Source organism: Micropterus salmoides, unplaced genomic scaffold (genome assembly GCF_014851395.1).
Source record: "Micropterus salmoides isolate LMB-PRFRI ecotype aquatic unplaced genomic scaffold, ASM1485139v1 Ms_hic_scaffold_22, whole genome shotgun sequence".
Taxonomy (NCBI): Eukaryota; Metazoa; Chordata; class Actinopteri; order Centrarchiformes; family Centrarchidae; genus Micropterus; species Micropterus salmoides.
This window is the reverse complement of record NW_024041373.1, coordinates 23,731,662-23,752,931: the sequence shown is the minus strand read 5'-3', so window position 1 is coordinate 23,752,931 and position 21,270 is coordinate 23,731,662. Positions and strand designations below refer to the sequence as shown.

Sequence of the window (21,270 nt, the reverse complement as noted above, 5' to 3'; positions counted from 1 at the left end):
GTCTTTATAGATTTTTACATCTCAGTATTTTCAACTTCTTTCTTTAGCATGTACAGTTTAAATGTGTGTTAGTGATTTTAATAGCCATTGAAATAGTGATGAGTTACCTATAGATCATCTCAGAACCATCACAACATTGGATGGCTATTCATAACACAAGTTGTTCAACCACAAATAGAAAACAGTACAAAATATACAGAACTATGTTGAAGCAAACTTTATTGAATGTGCTTTTAAGCTAAGACACACACAAACTCCTAAACTGAAAGTTCCTCATGTGCCCACCCTCTTCTGTGTTCTTCCACTGAACAAAATTATAAACGCAACACTTTTGTTTTTGCCCCAATTCCTCCGGTGAGTATGCTGGCCATGCAAGAAATGGGATGTTTTCAGCTTCCAGGAATTGTAATCCTTGCAACATAGGGCCGTGCATTATCATGCTGCAACATGAGGTGATGGTTGTGGATGAATGGCACAACAATGGGCCTCTGGATCTCGTCATGGTATCTCTATGCATTCAAAATGCCATCAATAAAATGCACCTGTGTTTGTTGTCCGTGAAACACGCCTGCCCATACCATAACCTCACCGCCACCATGGGCCACTCGATCCACTCGATCCACAACTAGGACATCAACAAACCACTCACCCACACGAAGCCATACACACGTCATCTGCTCTGCACAGTGAAAACTGGGATTCATCCATGAAGAGAACACCTCTCCAAAGTGCCAGACGCCATCGTATGTGAGCATTTGCCCACTCAAGTCGGTTATGATGGCAAACTGCAGTCAGGTCGAGACCCCAAAGAGGATGACGAGCATGCAGATGAGATTCCCTGAGATGGTTCCTGACAGTTTGTGCAGAAATTATTTGAGGATGCTAAACGATTCTTGCAGCAGCTGTCCAGCTGGCTGGTCTCAGACAATCTTGGTGGTGAAGATGCTGGATGTGGAGGTCCTGGGCTGTTGAGGGAATAGAGAATCGGTTTGTTATCAAACCCAGACATTTGTTTTATAGTACTTTAATGCCACTGTGTAATCGTTGAGGACTTCTTTAGTACCATAACAAGGAGCACTCTCAGAACCGGGCCCCTTCTTTGGAGTCAGTGATGTGTCTTCAAATATATTCCTGCAAGAATTCTCCTGGCTCAGTGTTTTTGGTGGTGATTTTTATACTGATTAAATGAATTATCTGTCAGTCTGTCTGTCATCAAATTCCATGAACGACCAACACTATCTCAGCAGTTCTAACACTCGATGAGGATCTTATGCAATGTCACCCTAAGGGTTTGGATTTGTATCTACATTTATATAATACACATCAAAATTGTACACTATGTATGATGGCAGTGGGTATTTCTTATTTTAATTGTTGCCTGCTTAGCTTGACTGACTTGCTGAGAGTTGAATGACAAGATCAATATTGTTCTCATATCTGAACACAAAATCAAGCTATGCCTTTAAACCATTTTCAGGTTGCTCCTTACATGGCAACATATAACTATATAGTGTATAATACTATGCACACACTTAACAATGCTCCATTTCCTTATAATTCATTAGCAACCAAGAAAGTTGTAGTTAAATACAGTATTGAATAGAGAATCTTATGTTCTGATCTAATACCTTTCTCCTTGTAGATGAATCCTTTCTGAAATTTGGCTTTTTCTTTCTCAGATGCAGTGAAGTTGCAAGGCTTCATTTTTAGGAAAAACCCTTCTGGTTCTCATTTTCCAGTGAAATGTTTTACAATATGATAACTTGGGTGACTTTGTAAAACAATATAAGCTATCAGTACTTTTTCTGTGTACATATATGTATATAGGAATGTAAGGAATAAAATACAATAAAAGTAGAATCAGTTAAAATTCTATGTATTAGTATAAATAATATTCATACTATATACACCCTATATACAATATACAGGTAACATTCTACATAGGTGTAAAAATATTTACACACTAAGCAATCAATATACAATAACAAACTATCTGTACAATCTGATACAGTCAGAATATACTATCTTATACAATACTATATATATATATATATATATATGTACATGTTTATATTTAAATTTGATAGTTTAGTTACAAACAGCCTTGATGAAAACATACAAGGGGTATTGGTAAAAATGTTCAACTTACCTCTCGCTTTGGTCTTCAGGATGGAAAGATGAAAAAGTTTTTCAAAAGAACAACTACATACCGTTAAGATAGACAGATAGATAAATGGATGACTGGTAAACGATTAGTAAGAATAGTAAAGAAATTTTAAAGTTGGTTTTCTCCTTCAAAAAACTGCATACTTGTCAACACTTCCACAAGACACCAAAGACTGCCATGCACCTTCTCTGAGGAGCCCAGAATATATATACACAATCCTGACTAGCTATCTGGACAGTGATTGGTTCTTAGGATAAGACATCAAATGCTAACTACTGCTGGCATAGTAATGCAAATGTTCTCTGGCAATTAGATTAGGTTTGATTTACTTTTGTTTACTGTGGTAGACATGTCAGACATACTGCTTGAAGGTATTGTTGTGGATTTTTTAGAAAGAGTTACACATGTCTTCAGTTAATGATGTAGATTTAAAAGAATCCTCTACATTTAAGTGACTAGAGCCTATGTGATTCACAAATGTTTTAAGGTTGAAATGTTGAGAGCTGTCTCTGAGAAGTCATCTTGGGTGAGGGTTGTGAAGTTTCAGTCATTGTTCTCCATTGTGTGCAGCGTGGGGGATGGTTTCTTGTTGCTGACGATGGTCGTTAGGGCGTCAAGATCGCAAACCAGTGACTTGGCCTTTGTAATGCAACTTCTCTGGAGTCTTGTGGGAGATATTTTGAAACTGTAAAGAGCGGATGTACAATGCTGAAAATTGTACCCTATGTTACAAGCTACTCACAAAAAGTAGCTAAATAAGGTGTTTTACACCAGAAAACATCTACTAAGAATTAGTATAATAACCATACATATGTGCGATTTAGTACACCCCCAAATAATGGGGTTGAATAACTTTTAAAATATCACGAAATGAATTTTAAAGCGATTGTGTATAATATGGAGTTAATTTATTACACTAGTATGGACAAAAATACAGCAACACCTACACATAACTTTTATGACATCCCATTCTAAATCCATAGGCAAGATTTCCCTTAACAACCCATGAAAACACAGCCCCTACCAAATTTATTAGGACAGGGGTAGCACCTTTGCCCATATAGTGTATTTGGATGGAAATCTATCTCAAAAAAGAAGACTGATGGTCTCTCTGATTGGTCTGACACATGATCAACAATGCTTAAAGTCACTGAAAAGGTTTACAAGCAGTGGGAATCATTTAATATGTAAGGCTTACAATGAATGTCAACCAGGCATTCATAGTCATTGAAATTCTAGGTCACTCTCTTCTGATGAATTTAAACTTCTACGTATATTAAGTGTAGTGGTGGAGTTACCTACAGCCTGTCTCAGAACCAACATAATGCCTTATTGCCTTGCTCAGATTTTTATTATTTGGTCATTTGTCCTTGCTTTTTGTGCTTCTACCATAGGTATTTAGGCTATGTAGTTAAAAGGCTTCTGTTTTATTTGCCTTAATTGTGTTTATTGAGTGTTTAATTTATTTTGTGTTACATGCCACTTGTGTCAGGGATACTATAATTTAACAGTGGTGAGAACTTCTCTCAGGCTTACCAATATTGTAAATATGCTATACAAACTGGCATACATTTCTTTTAAGCGTATTGTTGAAACCAAAATGTAGAGTGGCCATATAGTGCAGTATACAGTAAATTGAGGGTCAAAGTTAAGAGAAAAGAGAGCAAGAAACTTTCAGTTTATGAGCGTGTGTCTTCAGGAGCATGTGCACCATACACAAATGAGTTCTTACTGCAGTGGCCCAGTTCAAACCTGTGGCTTATTAGCATGCATCTCCTCTCTCCTGTATTTATTTTCTCTCTTTGGCTGTACCATCATCAGATTTTTATTAGAATTGGGTGTTTGGGCACTTTTACTAAACATATGTCTACATATATTTCTACCGTTTTCTTTTTGTGGTTGTAGGAAACTGTTATGAATTAGCATCCAATGCAGAGTTAAGCTAAATACAAAATCCTGGTGAAAGTGTGAGTGCTGTCTCTGAGAGGTGACCTGGAGCAGGTGAGGGGTGTGAACGTGTGTCTGATTGTCTGCAGTGAGAATCTGTGTCTGATTGTCTGCAGTGTGGGGGAGGGTTTCTTGCGACCAATGATGATCGTTAGGCCTTTGAACTTGAACTACTTAACATTTCACACTTGCACCCAATATTGTGTCTCGCCTAGTCTTGTAAACTTAGTGTCTCTTCAAACCCCAAGTAACCACAGATTATATTTAGTTTAAATTATAAGTTTCTCTTAGAAATTATCAATTTCTTTTTTATTTATTCATGCTGGAGTGTGAGTGTCAATCCATGCTATCTAAGAGGGAACTTGTGTCATTGTGTACCAGCCAACAGTGGACATTTTTGTAATGCAAAACAACAAACAAAATGCATTCCGTTACATACAGATTAAAGATACATGTACATTGTAAAATTGATTGAAATCCTGTGATTGTCATAATTGGTCAATATACTGGGAAAATTGGGGGGCTAAATCCTTTCAAAGGGCTGGTGAAAGTTCATAATAAATCTGTTTTTAGCAAATAAAAAAAGAACATTAAGAATCTTCCTGCTGAACATTTACTTTCTAATTGAAATTTATTTATCATGCTTGAGGAATATTTAATGATGTTGGAGTGTGACTGTTGCTCCATAGGATCTAAGAGGGGACATGTGCCCTATGTAGCAACAGTGGATTCCTGTTATTTAATGTGTCATCGGTAATAGTCTTTTTGTCATGGGTAATGTGGGTTACACATTTCTTAGCAAAGGACAGCAGCTTCTCAGGTGGAGGATCAAACTTCAGGCTCTTGAATTTTTAAGTTGGTAAAGTTTTGTGCTTTAATGTTTTGTTTGGAGAAAGGAGGCAAGTTCAGAATAGGGAATGTGTGTGGGTCAAAAAGCGTCAAATACCAGTGAACTAGTTATGAGCAATACTTTTGAATGAAGAACATATTATGAGTTGGAAAAGACTTAATTGAGAGTTATTTGGAAACTATTACTTGTTACATAACAATAGACCTTATTTACAAGTATAACTAAAGATTCCATTTAGGTTACATTATAATTTTCTTTTAAGAATCATACATTTCTTTTTTACTCATCCATGTTGCAGTGTGAGTGTCGATTCATGCTATCTAAGAGGGAACTTGTGTCATTATATACCAGCCAACAGTGGACATTTCTGTAATGCAAATCAACAAACAAAATGCACACCTATAAATATAGATTAAAGAAACAAGTACATTGTAAAATTGATTAAAATCATGTCCTAATTGGTCAATATCATATTTGGAAGATTTGGGGGCTAAACCATTTCAAAGGTCTAGTAAAACTTAATAAATATGTTTTTAGCAATTAATAAAAAAATTAATACAAAGTATCTTGCTGCTGACCATGTTGTTCCTACTTTTTATTTATTTATCTTAAAGTACTTATGACTCTCCTGACTTGTGGGCAGCCCTTCATTTTGATGCAGTGTCAAGATTGAAAATGGTTAAGCCATCAACTAAAGCTGAGACATCATATTTCATTACAAAACAATAATAACAAATCATGCTTGAGGAATATTTAATGATGTTGGAGTGTGACTGTTGCTCCATACTATCTAAGAGGGGACATGTGTCGTTATGTAGCAACCAACAGTGGATTCCTGTCATTTAATGCCATACAAGTGTGGACCTTTTTTTCTGTAGGCAATGCGGACCAGTAAATATTATGCATTCCTGATGAAAACTCATCAGGACATTAATGCTTCATGAATTAATTTGGGTAGCCCTTTATATTAGGGCTTGTCCATAAAGTACACAGGTACATCTAAGCTTGCAAGTCTGTAACTAAACCAGCATTTTCATTCCACACTTCAACAAGGGATCGACTTTGCCTCTGGATGTCATGTCATCGGTAATAGTCTTTTTCTCATGGGTAATGTGGGTTACACATTTCTTAGCAAAGGACAGCAGCTTCTCAGGTGGAGGATCAAACTTCAGGCTCTTGAAGGTTTAAGTTGGTAAAGTTTTACTTATGACTCCCCAAACTTGTGGGCAGCCCTTCATTATAATACAGTGTCAAGAGTGAAAATGTTTAAGCCATCCATTAAAGCTGAGACTTTATATTTCATTACAAAAACATAACAAAACATGCGGAATAATTATTGATGCTGGATGTTGGAGTGTGACTGTTGCTCCATACTATCTAAGAGGGGACATGTGTCGTTATGTAGCAACCAACAGTGGACTCATGTCATTAAATGCCATACAAGTGTGGACCTTTTTTCTGTAGGCCTAATGCAAACATGAAAATACCATGCATTCCTGATGAAAACCCATCAGGACATCATTTTATTTGGGCAGCCTTTTATCTTACAGTCTGAAGCTTAATACTAGTTAGGAAATCTACTATTGCTGAGCCTTTAAGTTTTGTTTCAAAAGCATATTATCAAATCATGTGTCAACAGACTGCTTAGTTGAGATTAAATTTTTCTCATAAGTATTATTGTTTTTGATTCAAAACCAGTCTAAGATTCAGTTATTAAGAGCAAATACAAAGTAACTCTTTAAAATGCATACATCACAGGTCATAAAAATGACCATCCCACACAGAAGAATATGAATTCCCCTAAGAGAAAATTTAAATAAGTGCACTAGTGTAATAAGATATTTTATTATTATTTAAACGGTATTCGAAACCTAGATCAAGTAATTTTTGTTGGTAATACTGTAGTGCTTGATATCAATGCATGCAGCAAAGTTACTTCTGAATTAAAGTTTAAAGTTTATTTATTTTCAGTTAAAGTGATTAAAGTTTGGATCACGGTGAAATGTTTACACATTGCTCACATTAAAGTTAAATTATCCATTTTTGAAAGAAACAAAGAAAGTCTTTGAAGGTAAAAACAGTCATTAGGTGAGAATGAGCACAGACAGTTCCACTGCATAACAATGGAGGTCCCCTCTTGGATAGGTAGCTATCGTTTAAGGATCTAAGTCCCCTCTTGGCAATTTCTTTAAAAAGCAAAAAAAAGCAAATTTGCAGTAATATTATGTTAAAAGACAGTAAAAGTAAATTTTGTATTATATTTATTTTACTTCAAAAGGACTGGAAACACAGGTCCACACTTGGCAGTTTACTCCGACGGTGCACTGTTGGATAGGTACGCGTGTGTGTGTGTGTGTGTGTGTGTGTGTGTGTGTGCGTACATGGTGAATAAATGACAACACAAGTGTGTCTAGCTTGGCAAATTTAAACTACTTTTCCCACACAACGCATTATGTTACCGACAGATTCTTTTTGAGGTGAAAAAATGTGTTGCGCATGCGTTCAAGACAGTTCATTTGCTGTGCGTTTTCTCACTGCTTTGCTTACTGACTTGATTAGTTCAGGGATCACACTCCCCTCCTCCACACAAATGTGTCTTCAAGTATCAAGCTTGCCATATAGCCGAGCTTCATGATAAACATACTCAACCCTCCAGAGTCGTAGCAGAGTGCAGAGCTGAGCTGAGCTTTCAAATGGGTCTTTAAATAGAGTTCACCCCTCCATTTTTCAGCCCAAATCTGTACAGGCCAATAACCAGCTAGCTCAATATCATTAATAACCTGCTACCATATTACATAGACAAGGTGCCATGGAGGAAATGTGCATGTGAGCTGCTGTAAGTTTACATCTGTCTGTGTTGCACAGACATTCAGTTATTCTCCTTTTGTTTGAAGCATCATTTCTGTGTGGATATGTGTGTGTGTGTCAGGGATCTGCCAGATTTAGGAGTCAAGTGCAAATATGAAAATAATTACCAAACTCTTAGCTGCCTGAAGAAACCCTGGCAGGGCTAATCCTCTCAGCCATTTCTATCCCTGACTTGGGCTTAATTATAAAAGGGTTTTGGAGGCCTCATAACGCTATTTAAACTAACAATGCCCAAATCTTCTTAAGCATTAACCTAGTGGTTTATTTACCAATTGCAAAGAACATAAGTCTAATATCTATTATCATCGTTACTTAACAGCTCAAGACCAGATTGTTCGCCAATATAGGAATTCATCTTGGTGTCACTGGGGCAGCGACACATTTCCTAAAGTCATGGCATACGATTGTTGTAAATGATTTTTTCTATATTTATGATTAATGTATTAAAATGCAAAAAATAAAACAAAGAAAACAAAACAAAATTATGTCTTCAATGTGCTTATTCTGTCAAAACCCCAAAGATAATCAATTCACAATAAGTCAAGTTACAAATAAAAGCAAAAAATCTCTATGTTTGGAATTGTTACTTGATGACTAACTTTAATGATCGGTTAATTAAACAAAAGCCTTATAACTAATTGACCGACTTTTCGTTTCAGCACTATTATTTCTACAGACACAAACACAACCTCACTATTGCTATGTGGGCGTTCATGCAAAATGTTGCAGCTGTGGTGAATGTGTTAAAACAGCAGCCTCTACAACAGATCAAATTAGGGATGCAACAATAGAAAAATTATTTTGAAAACTATTTTCAACTGTTACTTTTTCATCATATGTTAATATAAAAATGACATTATTTTAAATTTCTGGAAATGTGTGAATATTTGGCGGTTACTTGGTGGTAGGCATTGGGGCTTGGTTCTTCCCACTGGCCACAGTCACCCCTTCAACCAGTACATCAATTCTCCATACTCTAATACTTTGGTTCGCTGCGTAACACACTGCAGGTAAGGGCTATCAGTGAATGAAGCCCCATAATGTTGGTTCCATTGGTACCACTGACAGTGTGCAACATGTGTTTTTAAAGGTTAAGTATATGCAACAGCACATTTGATGCCTTGAATGTTGAGGAGGCAGAAATAGAAAGACACTTACTTTGGTAATTTAAATCAGCCTAAACCTCAATCAGCCATAGATTCTGATTCTCGGCAACAGGTGTTGTATTTATCCTATTGCCCAAACGTAGTAGGTGAAAAATGTAATAAAACTGGAACCAACACAATACTCAAAACAGCTTTTTAAACCCTCCTTCACTTTCTCCAACGTCAGTGTCAGTACATCCATTTTGAACTTTTCAACTTTTGAGTGCTACTGAACACTCTCTCATGGTTTACGCCCCCTAAACATCCTGTTCCAACAACTAATAACAGAGGCAAGCTACCCTCGACATGCCATTTGAGTGTTACTTTAAACTTTTCTATTCACTGGGCACAGAGACTGACATACCAGACAAAAAAATTATGTTTAATGACAAGAGTTTGGACTGTGCCAGTGACTGCTGGCTCTGGTGCAAGCCGAGCACTGCAGAGATGCAATAGCCGGTGAGGAGAATAAATCCAGATTGAGTGGGCTGGTTGGAAGTGCAGCGTGGATCACGTAGTGTTGATCATCACTTCTGCTGGTGGTTCGCTGTGGCTTTTATCTCTTTTACATTAGCTACAGCTCAATCCTTATGTGGGTGGTGCTTGATTGCTAGGTAGCATATGGTCCCCTTAGAATCAGACGATTCCACTACATGCTTAAGCAACTGCGTGTCCCTGCCACCAACCTCCCCCTGCAGCTGAGAAAAATACATTTTGACAGGCCATAAGTTGTATGACATTCACGCTCTGAGTTTCTATCCTCTGGCAGAGAGCTGAGACTGCATGCTATCCCTGGCCTTTGTGTGTGGTTTATGCATCTCTTTGAATGTAAATCTGGTTTTGCAGAAGTAATCTTTTGCACCAATCAACACTCCAGATTTTAAGTTTTACTCAGCAAATGTGTCCAAACCCGTTTCTATAAACATGCCCCAAGTGAGCTCACACGTTGTGGGCTGTGAGTGTAAAAACCAACTGTTCTAATAGATTAGTATGTCTACAAGTGTGCTTACACTACAGCCTGACAAATACCGGATCTTTGATGTCGATATCTATATCAGTGTTTGAGAACTTAAAAAAAGATCCAATAATGATTTGATTGGTTATAGGCTCAAGAATTGTGACCAACATAATGTACTAAGCAAAACACTTTACAGATCAAATAGAAACTTGACACTGGCAAACTCTGGTGGACAATAACCTCAAAACATATATTTGACATTTCTTGTTAATTATCGGCTGATATACTATATAGACAAAAGTAGCGGGACACTGTCCCAATACTTTTGTCAAGGGCAGCTTTTTCATGGTATGGTCTTTCTAAAGGGAAATCTAGAAGCAACAAAATACAAACAGTTCTTCTAACTGCCTTTTCCTCATTCAGTATGCCAATTCCCCGCGTACACAAAGCCAGTTCCATAAAGAAATGGTTTTCCCAGTTCGGTATGGAAGAACTTGACAGGCCCTTGTGTCCCACATCTGTGTCTGACCTTACAAATGTTCTTCTGGATAAACGGGCAAAAATTCTCAGACAAACTCTAAAATCTTGTAGAAAGCCTAAAAGAGTGGACGCTTTTATAGCTGCAAAGAGGGGACCAACTCCATATTAATGCCTATGGATTTAGAATGGGATGTTATAAAAGTAATGTGTAGGTGTCCCAGTACTTTTGCCCATATACTGTATATACACTGATAACGATACATCTCCAATAAATTGATATCAGCCTATATATCTGCCCCCCGAATATATATCGGCCTAGCTCTAGTTTGTACACTTGACATCTCATTGGCTCCTGTCAATACTTGAATCTACTAGATATGATAAAGCAATACTGGTTTCACCACAAATAAACATATAATTTTCTTCCTGTCCAGAAAAAAAGTTTCTAAACGGATTGCTAGTGAACAAATGGATACTACTGCCAATACTGCTGTCAGGACATCAATTACTGATCAGATAATTGATCTGTGGAGGTGTGCTTGATCTGTGGTTGGATGGATCCCCCGGTCAGGTCCACTCCTATTGGTCACTACATATATGGTTTCTAGGCAACTCACCCTCACACACCGATATATATATATATATTTTTTTTTTTTTTTTTATACACACACCAATTAATTAGGACAGCATGAGCCAATTCAGTGGCATGCTATGGCAGCCTCCTTTACAACCGCTGTAAATATACAGCCTGGACCTATGCATTAAAGCTTAGGCTCAAATGAAACAGTGTTGCAACTATCAACACACCGCCATGCCACCTAGAAAACACCCTGAGATAAATGTCGTTAAACGTTTAATGCAGAGCGCATAGGGCAAAAGCGTAACTTGAAACGTTTCAGTTCCCTGCCTGGTGTGTAAAATGTGCCACAATTAGTCGCAAACTTAGGCCTCTTAAGCGTGTATTTTTGTCACGAAAACTATTCTGGGTCTCGTTGCTAATAAGAGTGTAGGCTGTGCCGAGAAGGGATAAGATACATCTGGGCCATAAGCTTCAGGCTACTGTCAGCCCCGGGATATTACACAGAGGGCGCGACAGGGAGCCAAAAGTGGGCGAGGAAAGCGTTTCCTTCTCGCCGAGCTCCGCGTTGTCGACTGTTAACTCAAGGCAAAGCGCTCACCAAGAAAAGCAACCTGTCAAAACGCCACATTTTTCGACACATTAAAGCGCAGGCCTGCCCACTGGTGTGTTTACCAGCCGGTGGAGGGTGAAAGTGGGAGCTTTGCTGCTTACCATCTTGCAGGTCGGATGATGAAATCCAGGCGAAGTGAGCGGAAAAGGCTTACAACAGGGGGGAGTCGGTAGGCCGCCGAGTTCTGGCGAGAAATACAAAAAAATATATGGTTGTGGTGCTCTCTGAGGTCTCCTCCTGGCTCTACACCCAGCTCCAGACTCTTTTATCCGTCTCTCTCCTTTCGCTCCTTTACCGAGGATTGCACTGCAGAGGCGAAGGGAGGGAGACCCGCTGGGAGGGGACAGCAAGCGGGGGAGGAGGCTCGGTTTGACAAGCAGGCGGTGGCGGAGGGGAGGGGAGGGGAGGGGAGAGGAGGCGGTGGGGGGGGGGGGGGGGGGGGCAGCAGGTTATATTTATTTATTTATATTTTTACCTCCTGAATAGGTTTGTGCTTGTGCTCCCCCCGCTGGCAGCATGGCTGTACTGCAGGAAGTCGCCTTTTCCCATATGTATGAGCTGTGCGTGCACCCTGAACCTCACTGAACACAACTAGCAGATGAACTTCATGTTATGTAATCCCTTTGGCACTAAGTCTGTTCATCAATAGTACAGACTTTGCCTTATGGACAAGCACTAAGTCCATGCTAAGCATTGTAAACCATAGTGAGATTTTAAGTGGCTTTAGAGGTACAGAAGAGCCGGTGCACAGTAAACCCTGTCAGGGAATCATTTTCAGTTTGCAGGTGACTTACCTATCTTACACATTTCAGCACATAGTTCCATAGTGGTTTGTCAGTGTGTAACCTATATCACTATGCTTTCTGGGACTTGTCCCTCTTACCATTTCACATATTTCTGCAGTGTTTGTGATGCACCAACAGTTCAGGATGACATCTTTTTATTATTTGATTATCAGAACTCTAAAAGCTCCCGTATACTGTGATTATGAACTTGATATGATTCACTTATGTAGTTTACTTTGTAACAGTGATTTTTCTGCAGTAGTTGCTTGAGATGTCAAAACAATAATTCTAATGTAGTTAATGGTTTAAATTAAGTTTAGAATAAATTAATGAAATGCATTTGCCACACAAAAATTTGTTCCATTTTACTATTAATTACAGTAGAAACAAACAACATCTTCACAAAAAGATCACAATGATAAGTAAATTTCACCACAATATTGCACCTTTCCATTATTATTTTGTTTCTCTGATGTTTTGCATAGGTCAATTCAATGTTTCAGTAAAAATGTTTTATAGTTATTTCTACCAAAATACACACAATATGAAAATATGTCAAACGGTTCACTGTACAAAAATACTATTTTTTTTAAATATCACAATTTACCACAAGAAATAGAAAAAATATTTAAAGATATCTCAGTTTATGTTCTGAATATTCCAAATACATTATTTCTCTTGAATAAACACAAATCTTCATGGCTAAGTCCTTCGGAAGAGGTAGAGACAACAAACACATTGTAAATAGGGGCACAACTTCACCCAAACACAAAATTCTTCCATTAATGCATTATACTGTATTTACTGCAGTATAATGTACAAAATCATACTACATAATAATACACATACACACAGCTACACAGAGTGTTCATTCCAAAATACTATGGGCCCTTTTTTTAATTAATTCAAATTCTGCCTATGGAAATCAAAAGGTCTTGGTCAAGGGGGGAAATGTTCTATTCTACAAGGTAATAACATTTTGGTGAATGTTAACATGACTTATTATACTTAAGTTTCATGCCAGCAATGGTTTTCTGACATTTGACATGACATGACTTTCTAGAAATGTTGAATGAAACTCTTCATAGCTCTAAAGTACAGTACATAAACACAAATAAACACATCTGTTAAATCTGTCACAGTTTGTAAAACACACACACACATACACATACTGTCACTAAACACATAGGCACACAAGCACTCACACACATACAGTAGTATTCATACACATAAGTCTGAACAACCTTGAGGGTTACCAGATGCCACAACTGAACTGCATATGAAAAAATATTTATCTCAAAACGTCATTTTATCTCAGTCTTTCAAAACATAATTAAAACTGATTTTCACGTAGGTTGTTGAGAAGTGCTACATGTTTTAATTTAACCTCAATAAAAGGTGCCTTATTCATTTTGACAAATTTGTAGAAGCACCATACAAAATAAAAACTGTAAAACCAATGTAAACAAAACTGGCAACATCACAGCATTATATATGTTCTGCCATATGATCTGATTTGGCAGTTAACCTGATGTATTTTCTTACAGGACAAAACCCTTTTTCTGATATTGGTAGTTGAGAGTTAAAGACTACAATAAAGCCAAAGTGGAATGGATTGAAAGTAGATATGGGAAGGGAGGATAAACACATCCTTTTAGCAAAAGGAAGAGATAGCAAATGTTAATTTCAATATGACATACTGACAATCAGAAACGTCACATCTTGTGTTTTTGCAGAGTAAATATGTCAAGCTGTTCCTGCATCAAACAAACATCTCCTTGTTGACCCACATGAGTGTACGAGTGTCGTTGGGTTTGCATTCGTATTCAATGCTGTTGAAGCTGTTTCCCCACTGGCAGTGGTCCCTCTTGTTGTAGTTGTAGTACTTCACCTGCCACACCGTTTCAAACATCCCCGCCTCTGTGAACTGAAGGGGAAACACATGTACAGATGAGTACATACACAAACAGTTTTCAGCATCTTTGAGTGGCCTAATTTGATAAAGTGATGACTGAACATACAGAGCAGACAGATGGGAACACGCACTCACACACAACCATACGCATGTAGACACAGAGACTCACATTATATTATCCTGTGTAAAATAATGTGAAGGTGAAATGAACAGGAAGCATACTGACTGGACAGATGGATACATGCACACATAAACGCGCAAACACACACCCTTTCATCCCAGAGGCCCCCGGGGTGTGGACTGGACAGATGGGTAGGATACACACAGCCACATGCATGTCAAACCAGATTCAATTATATTTGTAAAAATGTTATGTCAATAGGCTGTATAACAATTGTAACTTTGTGTTTGAATGTGTCATTATGCTTTCATTCTCCGTAGGGTTAGGGATTCAAAAAAGAAGGTAAAAATGTTAGTTTAAACTTGAACATTTATGTCAGATGGCAGTGATTTCATAGCCACACAGGGAACTACAACAGCTGCTTCTGTGTATTGCTGTATTGCCCACCAAACATCAATAACTAATTTTGTGGGTGAAGTTAGAACCAAAAGACAATGGACATCTCATGTTGGTAGAATTTATGGGTTTGACTAATCTTTCAGGCCAAAGAAGGCAAATATTCTGCTCTATGATAGTGAACTAAATATCTTGGGGTTTGGACATTTGTTCACACAAAACAAGACTTTTGAAGCTCTAGGTAATTAGATTTTATAGACCAAACAATTAATCGAGAAAACAATCAGTAGATTTTTTGATAATAAAAATAATCCTTATTTGCAGCCTTAATTATATTACATTAATGACAAGCTTCAACACCTGAGAGATCACGTGATCCAGGTAGCTATCATCATCCATGGGTACCTGGATCACACCCTAAATCTATAACCATGGAAACTCTTGGGGCTGGCATCTACTTCAGCAGAAACATAACCATGGCAACATAAACACATCTGGTTAGACTGCTATTCCGCCTTTAATCGAGGATTAAAGGAACACGATGAGACACAGTTGTAGAGTAGCACTTGGAAAATTATCACTATGTGAATAAATTATAAGACTGAATATATTCAGTATTTTTTTTATTGTCAACAAATCCCATAAAAAGGCCCAAACCAAGTCAGTCTCTCAAAACCTTCTGACTTTCCCAATGTCTATGGTCCATTTGTTCCTACTGAAGATCTTGAATTGATCAAATACTTTCAGCTGGACACTTCTAAAACCAGAGTAAATTGTGTATTTGTTGGGGATTACTTTCAGTCACAGTGTCACAGGCAAAGTTTTTAATTGTTTTTGGACAACTGGAGCTCTATGGCACAGAGTAATAAGCTAGATTTGCATTTTGCTTCACAAATATGTGCTATAGGACCAATTAATTGTTGGTTCTGGTCTTTTCATTGGATTTGTGACATATACATTTTCTTGTTTGGCTGATACTTTTGTCCAAGGTGTCAAGAATAAGGGAAGTGACACATACTGTAGGTGCCTGACAACTGACTTGGTGTTTTTGAGAAGAGCTAGTGATGGATTATGCTAGTGACACTGAAAGACTGAGCGTATTAGGTGAGCTAGGTCTTCAAGCAATTTCAGAAGACAGAAAGAGATCTGCTGAACAGATCGAGTTCAATACCAAGGGACCATTGTTGAAGAAGGAAAATATAGACCAGACTTATTCCTACGGACCAGTTGTGCCCATCAAAATTACGTCCACAAAAAGTGCTTCTTTTTGCCACTGACAGGCTGTTATACGAGGTGTCTAATAACATCATGGAAAGGATCCCTATAAGTGACTCCCAGTGACACTTTGTTTTTAACAAGAAACTGTTAAAGTAAAGTCTCACTTAAGGACAATTCTCGCTCTGAAATCTTGTGAGAGGCGAGTTGTTGCAGGAAGACGATGGTGGAAACGTGAGAGTCAGAGCTGGAGAGAGGAGTTTGTTGTTCTGGAGCAACGTTAGGAAATAAAGTCTTGCTAGCAGTTCCTCTGTGTACACATCAAACTCCTCTCCCTCATTTCCGCAGGGGTTCCCTGCAACAACTCGCATCTCGTTAGATTTCAGAGCAAGAATGGTCCTTGAGCGAGACTTCTGGGTGTCACTGGGAGTCACTCATAGGGATCCTTTAACAATCTTTAACTGTGTGGACATCAGTGGAACTGAGAATTTAAAATGTGACGTTACAGGCAAGCTCAATTCAAATACATCTTTGGTACGCTGATGTTCCCAACATTATGCTGTCATAGAAAAGATTAAATGTCTATTGTGTTATTGTTTAGATTATGTAGTTTTAGCCAGCGTAACCAATCAGTATTATCTTTAATGCCGGCATTGATATAAGAGCCAGAAAACAAGCAAGCTCCATATATCAACAAACAAGGTCGGATGTTGCCTGCAGTTTCCCCTACCAATTAGACCAGATCCTGAACACTTCCTGGCTATAAAATGATTTTTGAATATTGGACTTCTCCTGCCTCCAGATTAAAGTTAATTTCCTGCCCAGTGTACAGTATATCATACCTGTATGTTGATTTGAACTGGTTGCCTCTCTCCACTCTTGGTGTGTGCCACCCCTTCTGTGTCATACTGCCCAGTATAGACCACTGACTGTGGGTCTTTGGACTGCTGCTCCAGGGGGAAGGTCACCCCACCCACACTCATTGACCTGTGGATAAGTACACATCACAACGGATTCATCAATAAACATGCTCAAATATAACCACGTGTTAATAAAATAAAGACTACAGGCTGTATTGATGATTGGACGATTTTTTTTTTTACAATGACACATGCAATTTAAAAGCACTAAGTAACAGATTATAAACCCAATAATTTTATCTGTGATGGAAAATCCAATAAAGTACTAAAAACATAGATCCTGCTATAGATAAACTGTGAGCTCCATAGCCTACTCATTGATGCATTTTTGTGTTCCAGTCAGGATTTCATCTTGACAAATCATTTGCTGTAATAGGTCTGCAGCTGCGCACCAAACACAAAATTTTGCATGTTTGACCTATTTTTTTTATATACCGGAGTGCTTGTTATTTTAGCCTCTTTACATAAGTTATCCTACACTAATCCTTATTTGTAGATGGAAGTACAACAACGTTCATGACATAATCATAAATTGTAGGCAAATCACAAGAGGGCAGTGACACAAAGCCCAAACGTGGAGTCCTAATCTGTGGTGGATTTGACTTGCAACTAATTGGGGTTTATGGTGCCTTCATGTGCTCCTCGTACAGTCCTATGTTCGAGCGCTACACTTGGAAATAGGACTTGTTGAGCGCTCAAAGAAAGGACTTTTTGTCAGAAAAACATACACAACACAACAGTGCAACTATATTTTGTGTGATGCAAATATAAGAAAACTAGAAAGCCATTATTAAGCGATTTTGTGTTTTCCCTGCAGCATGGAAATCAACTCCTTTTTCTTCCACTTCATGCACGTAACGGCGATATATCCTACAGTCGATGAATGCAGCTTTAAAATCTGCGCTTTCCTTCTTGCATGCGAGGAATGAGCCTAATTCTTGATTCTTTCATTAACTGTCAAGGAATGTATTTACTCTCTGAGTTATTAAGAGGAAAATTACGGGCAAACGTTCTGGCGATTAAGCAGACAAAGACCCTGCTGCACTCACTTTGAAGAGGAAAGATATTTTACTAAAACAACAACATTTATTTTTTATTTTTTTTACAGATAAATGGAAGATTGAAATTGTCCAATTAAAAAACCCGTAAGTCACAATGACGTCACTATAGCCTATCCCAATATTAATAAGGGACAATGACTATCGATTGTCTATTAGCGACGCCACAACCAGACAACAAAATCTCCATTATTTGGAAAGGGCTATAGGCCTGTGTCCGTTTGCCTTCCAACATGGAACATCTCCACAGGCTATTCCAGTAACGTTTCCCTCGTTGACTGAAAATGCGTCTGCAGCGCCCATTAGGCTAGTGAATTATGATCTTTTGGCAGTTTAACAACCTAACACACGACCAGGTCAGGATAATCCACGCCTGAAACAAAAATCGAAGGGCTACCTACGTGGCCTCGACCGCTCCTGGTTTAATGACCACCTCAATTTTGTACTTGGACCCCGTCAGCAGCTTGATGGTCCGGGTCTGTCCAAACCTGGCGCCGTCGGACTTGAAGTACACTGCGGTATTGTTGGGAAGCATCTTCAAGGAAATCCCAATTTTGACGAGTTGAGGGACGTCGGCCATATTTCCATATATCACCACGATCAGAGGGATTGCGGAGTGTGGGCTATAGGTCTCAGCTGTCGATCAATCCAAGCTGACGGAGAAATGCCGCGCGGAGAAGTCCATAGCAGAGCGCACAGCGCAGGGAATGGCGCCACACTGCGCTCCGTTAATCCTGTCCAGCCTGCAGCACAGGCCTAATCCCAACCAATGCTCTCTCTCTCTCTCTCTCTCTCTCTTTCACTCCCACCACCCTCTGTCCAACTCTCCCCACCCACCATCTCCTTCGCTCTCTTCCTCCTTACTTGCCTTCCTAGTTCAGCTTTCTCATTTAATTTCAGTCCATTGTAAAACACTGTCGCTGTCCGCGGTGCTGAAGTTCTGCCAATTAAGACTCTGTGGATTGCTTTATTGATCCTTGAAGGACTGGGATGGAAATTGGAATAGTGTAAACTGAACACAGACGAGAACAATATAGCCAACAGGGTAAGAATGACGTGTAAAAATACAAATGAGTAGCTAGATGAAATGTGCATCAACAGGCAGCATTCAATTCAGTGTCCACCAATGGTGAGCTGCATCTCTACTTACAGAAAAAAGGTTCTTAAATTGTTCTTCAGAAGGCATTGCCATATAAGAACCTCTTTGTTTAGTGGGTGGTTCTTCGGGTACTTCATATGGATCTTTATAACCAGCCTTACAAACCTTCATGTCATTATGCACTACTATAGCCGGGTCACGTTGTAGGGGACACGGGGTTGGTGATGTTAGAATATTCTCACCATCAGAAAATAACTGTTTAAGGTCTCAGCAGTAAATAAATATATTTTAATGTACACAGATACATTCATAAATTAGATGATTCTTGATTAAAGTAATGTTGGGCATTTGAGCCCAATAAATTAAACAACCATTAAAAACAATTTGAACATAACAGATGTGTATGTGTGTGTAAACCCATGCACATGTGGAGTCATAGTTTGGGCAACACTACTGTGAGTGTAGCAGGGGAGTACACAACTCATGTGCCTACTCTTTACACATTCATTACACACTGAATCCAGAAATCCACTGGCTGGCTTTTCCACTCCTCCTCTGACCCTGATGATGACACACCTTCTCTTTTTAGCAGCAGGAGCTTTGAGCTTTGGTGCTTTGAATGGTTTCTTTCTGCTTTCAGATGTTAGTTCTTGGCCTTTTTCCCTCCTCAGGGGTACATCTCTGTATCTTAAGTGCATCCATGTTTTCCCTCACTTACTTCTTTTCCTTTCTACCACCAGGGATGCATGGAGAGACGCAAGGAAACCATGCAAGGGCGAGTCTCCAGAGCAGAAATGAGAGCTTACGGATGGCATGCAATATGGCGAACTAAAATAGTTTCTGGTTCAAGCCAGGATCGAGGAGCAAGAAAATATCAAATAAGAGACTTGTGATTTACCCCAGATCTTTCTTTCTTTCTTTCTTGCCAGCTTGGGGTGAAGGCCACAGCTCCTCAGGGGAAACCCTTCAGGTGCTGCTGGGTCCAGGCACAGCATTGAACAGGTTGGCGTGGAGCTGTGGCACAACATTGTCCATCTGTCAAATCAAACTAAACATCTATGTCCGAGGTTGGTTGGGATTTTCTTTTTTGGCTTTCTTTCGAAACCCCCTTTTTCTTTCTCCCATTTGACCCAACTTTGTGATGAAATTATGTTAGCAGCTGCCATCACTCATCACAGACTTGCTAATCTGATGTCAAAACAGATGTCTAACTAGACGTCACACATTTCCAATATAAAAAAACATAGTTTTATATTAAGTTAGTCCACAGTCTACTTAAAAAAACTTTTTATAGCCTACTATAAAAGTGAAATGTTACTCTCACTAAAAAGTAAGTTACTTTCAGATGTTTTAACAAGAAAGCAAATATTTTGATGTTACAGTTTTGTTTCTAGAAAGGAACAGAAAATAGCTGTTTGCCAACTTAATCTACAAATTACAGCATGGCAACAAGAAGGCATCTTCAGAATTTTTATTAAACATTTTAATTAACCTCGGAATAAATCTGATATCATCCCGAGTAACATGAGAGGGAGGAAACCATCGATATGAATGAAATGGTTAATGTTGTTTCTGAATATTTTAGAAAAGCCCTGTTGGCCAATCTAACCCTGTAGAGTCATATTGTCCATATACAAGATGGACAATGCCTAATTAGGAAATAAAAGTTCAACACAAGATGATGAATCCAGATATTCAGAATCAGAATTCTCTGCTCTGGTAGGCAGTACAGAGCCAAACAACCAGACACAGGAACAGTTTTCACTCATACGCCAAACTCCAGACATAGTGTTAGGAACAACCCCTTTACAGTAACCTTGTGACTCTAACTTTAACATCTACCTTTCTACTTTACAATTTATTATTAATTTGCCATTTTTGTTTCTGAATAGCTGTTTATTTATATATACAGTATATATCATGCATATATTGTATCACATTCACCTACCTTATGTACATAAAAACACCTGCATTAACATATTTATTCCAGCATCCTTTGCACTCTGCTCCATTACACTATTGTCATGCTGTCTACAAATGTTGTTGTTGTTGTTTTTGTTTACGGTGTGTGTATGTTTGTACTATACCCTGTAGTCTGTTTCTGTTTATTGTTGAACTTTTTTTGCGTTTATGTACTTTTTGCTCTGTGTATGTAC

The 21,270-nt window shown here is 38.4% G+C and overlaps 2 protein-coding genes across 2 annotated transcripts in view; both read right to left on the bottom strand.

Moving 5' to 3' along the window:
- The window catches only part of LOC119917717 (calcineurin subunit B type 1-like), a gene marked incomplete at its 5' end in the record, with an annotated part of 36,686 nt that extends 24,683 nt beyond the window's left edge, over window positions 1-12,003 (bottom strand). Inside the window, one exon of the mRNA XM_038738131.1 lies at window positions 11,707-12,003. Within this exon, the coding sequence (XP_038594059.1) occupies window positions 11,707-12,003 (297 nt within the window). The remainder of the gene's footprint in view (window positions 1-11,706) is intronic.
- Window positions 12,004-12,738: 735 nt separating this feature from the next.
- On the bottom strand, window positions 12,739-18,788 carry cnrip1b (cannabinoid receptor interacting protein 1b). Its single transcript, XM_038736958.1, has 3 exons — window positions 18,417-18,788; window positions 16,880-17,024; window positions 12,739-14,317 (listed from the first exon to the last, which is right to left on the bottom strand). Exons 1-3 carry the CDS (start codon window positions 18,593-18,595, stop codon window positions 14,153-14,155), a joined length of 489 nt encoding a protein of 162 aa, XP_038592886.1. The 5' UTR covers window positions 18,596-18,788; the 3' UTR covers window positions 12,739-14,152.
- Between the last annotated feature and the right edge of the window lie 2,482 nt (window positions 18,789-21,270).